The 13694-nt window shown below is 41.7% G+C and overlaps 1 protein-coding gene across 1 annotated transcript in view; it reads right to left on the bottom strand.

Moving 5' to 3' along the window:
• The window catches only part of PAPPA (pappalysin 1), a 235194-nt gene that overhangs the window by 92848 nt on the left and 128652 nt on the right, over window positions 1-13694 (bottom strand). The window contains exon 10 of the mRNA XM_019731188.2: window positions 1535-1728. Coding sequence (XP_019586747.2) covers window positions 1535-1728 — 194 coding nt within the window. The remainder of the gene's footprint in view (window positions 1-1534; window positions 1729-13694) is intronic.

Here is a 13694-nt window from a genome sequence, read left to right as displayed (position 1 = left end):
TCTAGGAACTGGATGCCAGTGTTGAATTTGGAACCCCTGGTTCTACTGCCACCCAGCCCTGCTGTTCCTGAGCTGGACCTTCTCTGTCACAGAGAGGTGATTACTGAATATTTTCTCTTAGTGTTGTTCATTTGTATGTAGCAATATATGTGTGTGTGTGTGTGTGTGTGTGTGTGTGCACTCGCCCATGTGAACGTATCTACAGTCAATTAAACATGCATTTCCTGAGTACCTAGCCTTATCTAGATCTTGTGCTTGGAGATGAGGGGACAGAGATGAATAAACTCAAAGCTGTTTTCAAAGAACTAGCAGCCCAGTGGGGGAGACAGACACACAAACAGATCTTTGGCGTTCAGCACAAGAGGCAAAACCCAAGATGAATTCAGCAAGTACAGAGGTGGCCAGGGGGAGGATGAACCTTAGACAGTCATTCATTCACTCACTCACTCATTCACCAGGCTGGCACTGCACATGAGAAGCATCAGGGAACACCACGTTTCCATTTATTTCCACTCTCCGCAGGGCAATTAGAAGCAAATGCAAATCAAGAAATGAAGCGTCTAATGAATGTAAACATAAGCAAACAGATAAATGAGAAAAATGACCAAATACACACTGTAACTTAGAAATGAGATGGTCCCGTCTTGTACCTCATCCGCTGATTTTCACTTATACGAGGCCCCAGAAGAAGGTTACATCTCTCTTTCATCTGGAAACCCAGCCTACCCTCCTGACCCTGACTCGGGGAATGGCTAGGAACAATGGCTCATCTGCATGGCCAGGAGGCAGGCTGGCCTCAGAGATGGCTGGTGGGCCAGGAGGTCACAAGTACTGAGTCATGTCTCTGGGAAATGGGAGTCTCGCAGAAAGCAGGTGCTTGCTCAGCAGGATAATTGGAAAGGGGGCCCTGGGGACAGCACCACCACCCCTAGAAGCACATAAGCTCTGGTGGCCCCAACACTCTTGCTCCCTCAACGAAGCTGTTAGTCCTTTGGGGAAGAAGCCTGGACCGTAAATAGTGCATTAGGGGACTGGGAGATGAGTCACAGCTTTTTAGAGCTGGAAAGGTCCTTGGAGTTCAAGTTCGACTACTCTCTCATTTAAAGATGGGGTGGAAGTGGGGCCCAGAGAGGTGGAGAGACGGGTCCAAGGCCACACAGCAAATTCACAGGAGAATGCTCAAGGAGCACACAACTTGGCACCCTCCACAAAATGTGGGGCTCCCCAAAGAATGTGTTCTTACCGTGTTGAATTCAGTAGTATATCTAAAATGGAGTTTCTTCCCTAAATATGAACGATAACAGGTGGACATAGGAGCAGTCATTACCTCTCCTGTGCTGATGTGCGCTGCACTTATCCATTGCATGTCTACTCCCTGACAAATGGTATTCATGAGGCCCCGTAAGCACATTTGGCTAAAAGTATGGTCACATGGCCATGTCCAAGGGCACTGCCTTTGAGGTGGGCAGCCTTGAGGTGCAGAGCAGAAATTCAGAATGTCTGCAGGGAATGCCACCCACGGCTGGGGTCTTACCTGGGACGCTGCTGGCTGGCCAATGATGACCCAGCCTGGGCATTGCTGGTCTTGATGGGAAACTGACGCATTGGATGCCCATTGATCCAGGAACCCCTGGGGCGTGTAGACACCACAGTCCTTGATGCTAGTTTTCTGTTCAAACTCCTCACATACCCCGTCACCATCATGGAAGTAGCACCGGCTGGGTTCATCTGCAGGAGATGGACATAGGAGAGAGAGGACAGATTGGTATCTGTTCTTTGGTGTCAGTTATCAGCAGCAGCTATGGAGTCATCAGCACTGGTAACGCCATCATCCACAGGCACAAGGGAATATTATTTAGCCTTAAAAAAGGAGGAAGTCCTGCCATAAGTGACAACATGAATGAACATGGAGGACATCCTGCTAGGTGCAATAAGCCGGTCACAAAAGGACGTATACTGTATGACGCCACCTGTATGATGTGTGTGTGTGTGTGTGTGTGTGTGTGTGTGTGTGTGTGTGTGTATGTGTGTATATATATATGTGTGTATACATATATGCTTATATATATCAAACTTAGCAGAAGGAGAAAGTAGGCTGGTGGCTGCCAGGGGCTGAGGGGAGGGGACAATGGAGAGTTACCGTTCAATGGTATAAAATTTCACTTGTGCAAGGTGACTGAGTTCCAGACATCTGCTGTACAGTATCGTGCTTATAGCTAACGACATTCTCCTATACACCTAAAAATGTGTTAAGAGGGTAGATTTCGTGCTATGTGATTTACCCACACACACACACACACACTCACAAGCACTTCCACCTTCATTACCCCAAGTGAGTCCATAGCAACCTTGTGAGGAAGGTGTTATTGTTTTCATTATTATTTTCATCTTCCAGATTAGGAGACAGAGATTCCACGTGTCATTAATAACTTGCCCAAGGCCACACCGTGTGACAATGTTAGATCCTAGTTTCAAACTCAAGCTTCCACGTCCCAAGTTCTGGGTACATTATCCAACACCATAGAACTCCATCATCACAAACTGAGGTTTATTGAACTCCAAAGAGGATTCTGGTTTCACAGGAACAGTGAACTTACACACCAGAGAGGCTGGCATCAGTCCCAGCCCTGTAACTAAATCGCTCTGTTACTTTAAGACAGGTCTCTTTTCCTCACCGGGTGCAATCGTTGTTATAGAGAAAGGGTTAGACTCCTGGGTCCTCCCAGAGCCCTTGTTGTTTAATGCTCTAGGTTCTAAGGGCTTGTTGGATAACTTAGGCATTTCATGTAAGGCCAACCAAGCCCCCATGTAATTCAGATCACAGTCAAAATGTCTGCTTGGGATAATTTAAAGCTGCAGCTGGCTGCAGTGGTTGTCATTCTGCTGCAAGGACAAAGATCACAGACGCACAGAGCTGGTGGGGTGCCTTCTAAGTAGGCGGGACCTCTGCATGTTTCTTGGTACTTCACATGGAACGATACCAGGAGAAATCTAGATGTAGCCATCTGAAAGATATGACTCTGCCCGTGTTTTAATAACTCGAATGTCAGGTATTGTGTGCTATTTTCCCAACTCTTGTAGGCAAAGTTAAATACCCCATTCTTGCATGGGTTCCTAGTTTATCAAGATCCCCACCATAACACGTATCACTCTGTGCTGCCATTATGTCTACGTGCTATAGCTATTCCAAAAGACCATGAGTTCCTTGAAATCTGGTCCCTACCCAGGGTCTTAGGGTGATCATATAATGTGCCATCCACACTAGTGCACTTTGAGATTCTATTAAATACTATGTCCAGACAATAGGCACATATCCTGGGGAAAGCTGAATATCCCAGGCAAATCAGAATATAAGGTCACCCTAAGAACCCTGCCCGATCTAGGGCACCCTTCCCCTATTCACCCCAGAATAAGCAAGTGGAGCCCTATTTCAAACCAAGATCTGACTTGTGTCCCTTCTATTAGCTATGGAACTTCGCATAAGTAGCTTTCCTGCTCAGCCTCTGGCTTCTGTCTACAACACAGAAATGACTGTCCCATCTGAGACAACCTTTCAGAAGAGCCATAGGCCTCTCATAGAAAATGGACATAAACATGTTTTGCACATTCTAAAACAATGGTCAAGAGAAAAGATACTCTTCATTTTTTAAGGGGTCAATCTATCTCTAGGTGACTGAACTGAATCACCTTGTGAAATCAGGACTCACTTGAAACACTTTCAAGAAGCACCCCCCCCCCCAAAACCCTAAAGGAAGAACCCGGGTCAAGTAGGAATAAGGCAAGGATTTCTATGATGCCAACTATCTGAAAAAGGAATCACTGCATTCAGGGGCAGCAGAATGTTGAACCCTTTTCGAGCTCCAAAATCCCTTGTTTATTTCTGCAAACCGTTTACATAGTGAAATACTATCAGAAGAGCCAGAATAAATCAATTCATTATAATTCAATTATTTAAGGGTGAGTTTGAGCCAGCTCAGGACTCCGGTGACCAGTAGCACGCCTGGCAGTTCAAGCACGGAAAGAACACAGGCTCAGCGCTTCTCAGGAGCTCCAACAGCTTGGTCAACCTGGCCAACTTACATATAATAAAACTCAGGCCCAGCCCAATCCAAGAGTGACCAGCCATCAATCCAGACTTCACTCGTTAGAAACCCAATAAAGGGAATTGCAAAGAGCATAGGTTTTGGCACCAGGTGAAGCTAATTTGCAATCCTAACTCTGCCGTATATGTACCCTGTGGAGGACTTAAATAAACTAACTTCTAACTTCTCTGAACAGCCTTTCTCTCATAAAAAAAATAAAAAAAATAAAAAAGGAGATAATAATATGTATCCAGTGTCGCCCCAGTGATTTCATGGGACGATGTGTACCCTGCCAGCCCTTCACCCACTTTACCTAATGGAACACTAAGAGCCATAGGAGGTAAGGAGTCCGCAGAGCTAGAAGTAGCAGCCTGGCCTTTTTACACTTGGCAGAGAAATCACACCCCCTACATGTCATATCCACACAGTGATGAAAACATATCCTCTTGCTGATAAGACCACAGGGTTGCCTGCCTCTCGTTACCACCTTTCTCCTCCTCCAATATGAAGACAACTAGGGTAAGATTACAATAAGATCAGAGAAGGTCTATTTTCTAAGATGACTTAATTTATTTCCTCAGCAATGAGACCTCACAGTGGCAGGAATTGAGGCTAGAGTTGAGTTCTCCTGAAGCCTAATTTCTTCTTGATTATGTTTAAGATTTTAGTAAAGACCTCTGCTTGGAATCAGTGGAACTGGGAATGAAGGAGAGGGAGAGGGAAATATAGGTAGGTAAATAAGTATGTAAATAGGTAGATACTGGATAGATAGACAGATTGGCAGAGACAGAGTTCAAAGAGCGATAAGAGAATGAGAGAGAGAGAGAGACAGAGACAGAGAGAGAGAGAGAGAGAGAGAGAGAGAGAGAGAGAGAGAGAGCGAGCGAGCTTGGTTTCTCCCCCAAGATTTTGCTGACAAAGCTACTCTGAGTCCCTTTTTTTGAATAACATCCCTGGACTCTGCTACTCAGTTTTTCTTGCTAGGAGAGTCCCAGAGGCCCTTCAGCTATATCTGCCAGTCTTCATCTGGGGAATTCTCTGTCCCTCTCTACTCCCATGCCCCACACACTGAAGAGAACAGGGTGAGGAATGGAATACAAATGTGTGGCCAGGAAAAACAAAGACAGCAACAACAAAACAGGAAAATAAAACTGGCCTTCCTGTTTTCATTACATCAATTTACTTGGTGCTTCTGGAATGCTTTATGCTGGGAGCTGAATAGTTTGCAGTGAAAAGAGTTTGAAGTCAAATGATCACCCTGCCACTTGGCTTCCATGCAGTAGTTAGGTAGCATTCATAATAACACATCCCATTGGGAGGGGTATGGTGAAAGCTTATTAGATTCTCAATAAGTATTTGCTGGATGAATGAATGACTAAAATTTGGCACTCCCGATGCACATACTCTTGTCCTAATATAGTTTAGACTCTGCACCCTTTGAATTTTTTATTTTTATTTTTATTTTTTTTACACTGGGTCTTAGGGTGAAGGAAAAGGAGCAGAGACACCAGTGGGGAGTGGTGATTGCACTGGGCAATGTGATTTCTCCATCTCAGCCCACCTTCCCCTGACATAGGGAATTCCTCCTTCCAGATTCATTCTCTTTTGTGCCGTGACACATTTAGAAATCTGCTCTATCCAGGTAGAAGTCTTGATGTGGGTGGGGAGGCACTGCTAAGCCTGTGTTCTTAGGTTAAGCATTTATTTTCAAGATACTTTCTTTGCCTTTTGGAAGAAATGAGCTCAGCTCCAAGAGCCCAAGGCAGATGCACTCTCTGCAAGTGGACAGACACAGCTGATGTCGCTTCTCATTGACTTACTTTTCAATTACCATCTGTCTGGAGCATGGAGATGAAATGTCATCCCTCTGCATTCCTGAGGTACGTCTGAAGGACATCATTTGAGATAGCAGGTGTTGTTACCCTTATTTGAAAGCTCAGAAAGCCATGTCTTAGGAAAACAAGACGAGTTTACTTTAAAGTATAAGCAAAGTCTGTGGTTGGAGATATGATATTGTTCAGAGTTCTTGCTCTTGAAATCAGAAAACAGGTGATTGTCTCTCAAACATCTTCATGATGCCCAGCTGAGACTAAGAACTAGTCACTCATTTGCAATCATTTCAGCAATAAATGGGCAACAAATCAGAGGTACTGAAATTTTCGGCAGATTTTAGGAGTGAGGGATGCTATCATCCCCAGCTAAGATAGACTCTAACCCACAAATGAGAATTGGAAGACTGTCAATTCATTTAACCAGTAAGTACCAAGTATCTGCTGTGTCTGTGCTGGTGCTGGGCACACACTGATGAATTGGATAGGACTCCTCTTCTGCAAGGGGAATCAATACTACTTGAGAAAATGGGGGAAGGTGCTCTGGGAAGATGGTTTGGGGGCAGCATCTTGAAGGATCAAAAGAATCTGAGCATGTGGAGGAAAATGTATTAATGAGCTTTATCCGCAGGTGGGCATATGAGTCACCTGGCAAAGTTATGATACAGGAAGTGCAATGGGTCCTGGAACTGATCAACCGAAAAGCTCATCAGACACCCAACTGAGGAAGGATTGCAATGTTATGTGAAAGAATTTTATCCTGTAGAAATGGGGAGACTGTGAGATTCCTCTGATCAAGAAAGTCATGTTATACCTGTGATGTTCACACTCTTAGAGGCAGTGAAGTGTCACACCTGATTTTGCTTAGCACTGTGCCACTGACTATTTATGTGATTTTGGGCAAATTACTTAGCATTTCTAAAACTTGGTTTCCTCATCTGATTCATGGTTGCGGGACTGAATGTTTACTTTGATGCTCAGACCACTTAATAAGAACAGGTGATCAATAAATGGCTTATGATGGTGATCTTGGAACTGAAAGCAGTGATTTCACTTTACAAACGGGAAAGCGGAGGTTCCTAGCGTTGGAGTGATTTACTGAAGCCTTTAGAGAAAATTTCCGGTAGAGACAAGACAGACTGCTGGTTCTTGAACTCATAACGCAATGCCCTTTCGACAGCACGATGCTGCCTCATCAGACTGGGTTTTCAGGATATAATTCCGGCAACAGAATAATTTGTACTCTTAAGTAAGTTTCGATATTACTTTTGGGACTCTCTGATTTCACTTTTCACCACAGACACTAGTATGGCCTCAATACAACTAGTCTGAGATGCTATTGGGGTTACGCAGTCTCCAGCCCATTAAGAAAAGAAAAGAGAAGAAAAAAACTATCTGCAGATGGGAGATGAGAGTTTTAAGTAATAGTAGATTTGGTTTAGAACTCAAGGAGGAAGCAAAGAATTTGAATACACTCTTCTTAGATGGGCTACCTTCCAAAGGATGGGTAGATTTACCTGTCTTTCTAAACTTCCCGTTTATCAAGATGGGTCAGCTTTAGAGACATTCCAGCTGAGGAAACAGTGACTGGCATTAGGATACTCTCTTTTAGTCCAGTGATTACTTTTTTTTTTTTTTAAACTCTAGCAAAAAAAAATAGTATTTTTCAAGTTCAGCTGTTTGTTTAGGGGTGGGTCCAACCACAATAAGCTTCATTCCACATAACAATTCATCCAAACAACAACAACAACAAAAGACCAAACTATGCACAATCTTTGTGTCCAAATAATAGCTTCTTGGAACAGGGGAAATTGGAATGCTTAACCCCTGAAGGTTTTCAAAAGGGAAGTTTGGGATGTGTATATGTTGGGGGGTGGGTGGGTGGCTATATTGGCATATTTCCTCTGGAACAAAAATATCTGGACTTTACATTGCCTATCTTTCAAAGGCTCCACAACAAACCCACACTGCTGACCTAATTTAATTCTATTCAAACTGGGGTTTGTTCTTATTCTCCTCAACCCAATCAGCCTGTCCAGAGTACAAAACATAGGGTGACAAATGGGTCCTAAAAGACCATGAATCTGTTAATAAGCTTCAGATGCCGATTAGGTCTACTGAATCTGAGGAGCTGAAGTTGGTTTCTGGTTCCTTCTAGGGTTGGCCACATACCAAAATGGGCCAGAAATTCCTTCTTGTGTTTCATTGTGACAACCAGGCACCATCTAGCAAACCAAAAGCAGTGGAAAAAGAAGAGTGAATGTGGATGTAGTCTCACATTACTTCTCAACCCCATGCGCAAGCCTACCGTGTTTCCCTGAAAATAAGACCTACCCTAAAAATAAGACGCAGTTAAGATCATCAGCCAGATGGATACATTTAGTACGTTATGACGATGTTCCAGAAGAAGATGATATGACTGTATTTGAACAAATGTAGATTGTTGTATATGAAAAAATAAGATATCCCCTGAAAATATGCCCTAATGCGGCTTTTGGAGCAAAAATTAATATGAACCTGGTCTTATTTTGGGGGAAATACAGTACGTGAAGAGAACCCCCAGGGGACAGCCTCGTTCTCTGTCCACTTGGCCCTTGCAGCACAATAGTAATTGACTTTGGGACTTGCCCACTTCGATCCCTTCTCACAAGGCAGCCTATGAGCGATTAATCTAAAACGTAAATCTGATCATATTTGAAATCCTTAATGGACTGCTGTAAAAGTTTAACTTCCCCACCTAGTACTCACGTCCTTCTGTAGTCTAGCTCCGTCTTTCCTATCTAGTCTCATTGCCAACCACACTTCCACTCTCAAACACACAGACTTCCTTCCCAGAGCTCAGACCTCAGAGCTTCTGTCCCTATTTCCTGAGCCTTCCTTAGAAAGGCTAGTTTCTGCCTTTGAATCTTCCATCAAGACAATTCCAGCATCTGCAGCTTCATGAAGACTCACCTGGCACTCTTTTGCATCACACCTGTCTAGCACAAACTAATCCCCTCTATTTCCTGTATGATTATTCTCTCCTTCCAAACCAACAAAACTGGATATTGCCTATATAAAACTTTTAATTTAAAAATGAAGTAACATAAATTTTAAAAATTAAAAAAAGTCCCATCGTTCCATGTATCACCTTACCACTATGTCTCCTACTTCACGTTTCTCTTTGCACCCTTCACACTAAAATTTACTGAGAGCTACCTAAACGTATGTGACCCACTTTCTCTCCTAACAGTTCACTCTTCAGTTCTCTCCAATCTAGTTTCTGTATTCACCACTCCATCTAAATCAATCTTGTCAAGATCACCATTAACCTCAAGGCTGCTAAAATGGACCAAAGTATCAAGCCATCTTGAAGCATATAGAGAAGTAGCCCATTCCTCTTTCCCTGAGGTTCTCTCTCTTGGATTCCATGGCACCGTGCCATCCTAGTCCTTTCTGGCTCTCAGCTCTTCCCACACAGAAGCATTTGATGTCTTCTGCTTCCCTAGCTCTCTACTACATGTTGCCAGCTTTCAGAGCTAGGTAGGTCTTGAACCCCCTTTTTCTTATCTACCTACATCCTCTCATCCAGTTCCAATTTTAAAATAAAAAAAAATTAGATAAAAATTTAAAAATATCTATGTACTAATGAGTCAAACATTTCTCCAGCTATGACATCTTTTCAGAGTCCCAACTGCCTACAATGGCATCTCTACTTAAACATCTATTTAAAGTCATTACAAAATCAACATGTCTAAAACAGAAGTAATGGTTTCTCCCCACATTCCTTTCTTCTTCGTCTTTGTAACTGACAACATTGCTCAACGATGGCCAAACCAAAACCTTCTGGTGCATCTCTCCTCTTTTTTCAACTCACCGCCCAACACCACAGAATGCCCGCCGTCCTGTAGACTCTTTCATCTCAGAATATTCCAAAAAGATCCACTTTTGTTCCATCACTGCTAGCGTAACCCAAGCCACCGTCACGATTGCACTGTTCGTTTAACCAGTCTCTCTGATTCTTCTGTCTGTTTCCTAACCCTCTCTCCAAGAGAGCACAGCTAGAGTGCTCTTTTAAAAACATAAACTACTCATATATCAGATCACTCTTTGACATAAAGCTCTTCAATGTCTTTCCATGTCACATGGAACAAAATCAAAGTCTGTATCCCAGCCTACAAGGCACCACTTGTAGTGAACATCTCCTATCACTACCCCCTTGCTCACTGCCTTCCATCCATTTATTCATTCAGCCATAAATCCAGACATCCATTCATTCAACAAGTATCTATTCCTTACATAAACCAAACGTGTTATTGCTTCAGAAACTTGAACATGTTGTTCACTTTACTGGGAATGCTTTTTTTTTCTTGGATTTTCTCACAATTGCTTCCTCTTCTTCATGTAGGACTCAGTTCAAATACTCCTCCCTCAAATAACAACCCTGTCTAATTACACTAAGCTCACATCCTATCCCATCTCCAACAGAGAACAGCATACAATCTTATTTTATTTCATTAACAGTATTATTCACGATCTAAAAATAAATTTTTATGTATGATTGTTTCTTCCCCCAATATGACATAAGTTTTAGGGAAGCACATTTCAAAGTGAACGTCTTTCTTTAGTATCAAGAAAACTGGCTTACCATATTGTGATTGATATTTAAGAATGAATGAATGAATGAATGAATGAATGAATGAATATGTACAGCTCTTGGATTGTAAGATACTTCTGGGCTGGTCTCAGTCTTACTTCTATTTACATCCCTAATACTAAGGACCATGTTAATCTCATAGCAGGTACTCAGTGAATGATGAATTAACAAAGTTCTTCTGGAGTTTCAGAATCTCTGTTATTGGTTGTATTGAAGATGGCTCAAACCTGATTTGAATTTGTTTCAGCAGACTGTACTACAGATTTTTATGAAAATAATAATTGTAAGAAGATCATATTACAAATGCAAGCACACATTAGTGGGGGAAAATGCAATTCTATCTAAACCATTCCGTAATATTTTTTTCCCATGAGACACTGTGCCTCACCATCTGTCCTAAATATAGTTTTATTTTCTTTCTTAACTGAATTTGCAAAGAAATGGAATATTTGGATTGAAATTTAATAAAGAGATTTGATGGTCTTATGAATTGGAACTTGAAGATACATTTACATCACCTTGAATTTAGTATAGTTATTTGAATGGTCTAAAAAGATTGTAAGCAAAGATAGTGACCCTAATAAATGACAATACAGTCAATAGAAAAGAATATTCAAAGCCCTGGATGATTTTTAGCTGGGTCTCTTTTGGGTTCCAATGATGTTTCACGATACGGAAGAGGGCATAAAATTCAGTCCGACAATGAATTCTGTAGTGGCCACAAAATAAGACAAGCATTCTAAGCACAGCCAGGAGGGATAGTGACGCCTAGGACCCAAAGGCCTTGAAAAGTATGAGCAGGAAATAATAAAATGAGATTTGTCTTGGATAATATAAGCTAATAATAAATGGAGAAATCAATCTGAAACATATGCAGAGAGTATGCAAAAAGAGACCAAAAAAAGGTTGATAAAAGATAGCAAACTACAAATGGAATGTCAGTGGTTTTAATGTGATTTCATCACCTCCAAAAGAAATAAATACATATAGATTAAAAAAAGAAAAAAGACTAAAGCACGGGACCCTGTCTCAAAATCAGCAGCTTGGTTAAGAGACCTGGAATCCAGAGAAGATGGCCTCTAATCTATCCGTGTCTTTGGACAAGTCATTTTCCCATCTGGGCTGCAATTTCCCCTTCTATAGAATAAGATACTTAAATCAAGTAGCCTTTATGATCTCCTTCAATTGAGTCACTCTAAAATGCATTTGGTTCTTGACATATATTTTCTTTTTCTTTTAATCATTAAACTAGATTTTTAGTCTGGAGATGGGGAAATGTGATTTCAGCAACACGAAGACTGATAAAGGTGAAGATGAAACCATTCTGAAAAACACAGAAGAGGACTATAATGAAAAGCAGAGGGAAGAAGGGACTGGGAATCAAAATTTGAAGCTCAATGCTGTCACTAAATTACTCTTTGGTACCAAGCAACATACATCATCTTTCTGAGCTTTATTTTTGTCTATTAAAAATATGACAAAATTACTTTTCTTACCCAGTTTAGAAAGTGGCTGTAATGATCAAGTAAAATAATATTATGGAAAATACACAAACATGTTATAATCACAGACATACTCTAGAACTCATCTTCCAAATCATCAAATTTTTTTGTGTGTTTTTTTTTTTAGCTCAGTGTTTAAGCCTCAGCTGGACCGTCACCTGCCCAGTGAGAACTTTTTAACCACACCATCTTCACTGCAGTCTCTCTCTCCCCAACTAGTCTATTTATTTTCTACAGAACATTATATTGCTTCTTCAAACATTCACTTGATCACTGAATTGTTTCTAAAAACAGAATAGCAGCTCCGTGAGAGCTGTTTTGCTCACGATCGCATTCCAATTCCAGGACATAGAAGACAATCAGAAAACCTTTGCTGAATGAATGAATAAATGAAGGCTTAGTGCTGCAAGGGTCTTAGAAATTATCCCGTCCTCATGTTTCAGTTTGCAAATATCACAACCGAGACTCAGAAAAGTGAAGTAACTTGCTGAATGCTGCACAGTTGATTATTAGAGGCCAAGGGTTTGGGTTGGCTAAATAAGGCTCATTTGATAAATATTAGGAATATGAAATACTGCCAAATAGAAATCGGTCTGTGAGAGAGAACATGTATGTGAGCATAAAGAAAAACTATGCATTCAAATAAAAGTCAGTATGTAGACACATATGCATATCGATTCTTTAATTCAGAAAAACGAGCACCCCATCTGTCTGCTAAGACATCCTCAAGGTTCCGGAGAAGAGAGATTTTGGACAAGTGGATGCTATGTTAACAGTAGCCAAGGAATCGAAGATGAATCAGGACGCCACATGAAAGCCAAGACAGTTGCCTGTCTGGCACAGCTGGTCATGACTAAGGTGACCACAGTGTGGTGGGTTCTTGGAGGGAACCCTATGCAAGAAAGTAGAGTGTCAAAATGGATCCTTCAAATCTGAGCCCCGATGGTGTGGCCCACACACCACAAAGACTGTCTTCCTGCCACATGGGTCACACAAGTCCAGAAAAATGAGGTATTCAAGCCACAGTGCCCTCCATCTCCTAGTCGGTGAGACATGCTGCAAGGCTCTAAAAATGGGCAGGCTTGTACTCAGGTAAGTTTTCTGTATTTCACAATGATGGGTGGGCCACTCTTCTGTCTTCGGAAGATGATTTTATGTTAGTTTTAATCTATGTGCTCTTTGATTTGTATTGTTGAATTGTAATTCGTTCTTACAGAAATGTGTACAAATGTCTCTCTTTTCCCAATGAGGAAAGAAGAAGAGGAAGGAAGAAAGGAAGGAAGGAAAGGAGGAAAGAAGAAAGGAAAGGAAGGAAGGAGGGAGGGAGGGTGGAAAGAGGAAAGAAGGAAGAAAGGAAGAAAAGAGAGGGGAGGAAAAATTGGTCCTAAATTTTAAGAGTTAACTTGGAATATTTGAAACTATCAACCAAAACCACTGTGTTTTTATCAGAGATGAAAAGGGTCAGCATAACTATTTATGTTCAAAATAATGTTCCAAGGATTAGTGGTCACCCTGAGATTAGTTTCCACCAACTGGAGAAGCCGTTGGCCCAAACAAGAACATGAGATTGCAGATTGCATTGCTGGATGTAGATTCCAGAACAGAGGACAGAGAAGTCCCCTCTGGTCTTAATGATAGCAGCATA

This window comes from Rhinolophus sinicus, linkage group LG04 (assembly GCF_036562045.2).
Source record: "Rhinolophus sinicus isolate RSC01 linkage group LG04, ASM3656204v1, whole genome shotgun sequence".
Taxonomy (NCBI): Eukaryota; Metazoa; Chordata; class Mammalia; order Chiroptera; family Rhinolophidae; genus Rhinolophus; species Rhinolophus sinicus.
Note: the sequence above shows the minus strand (reverse complement) of the source record. Positions and strands in the feature narration are given on the sequence as shown.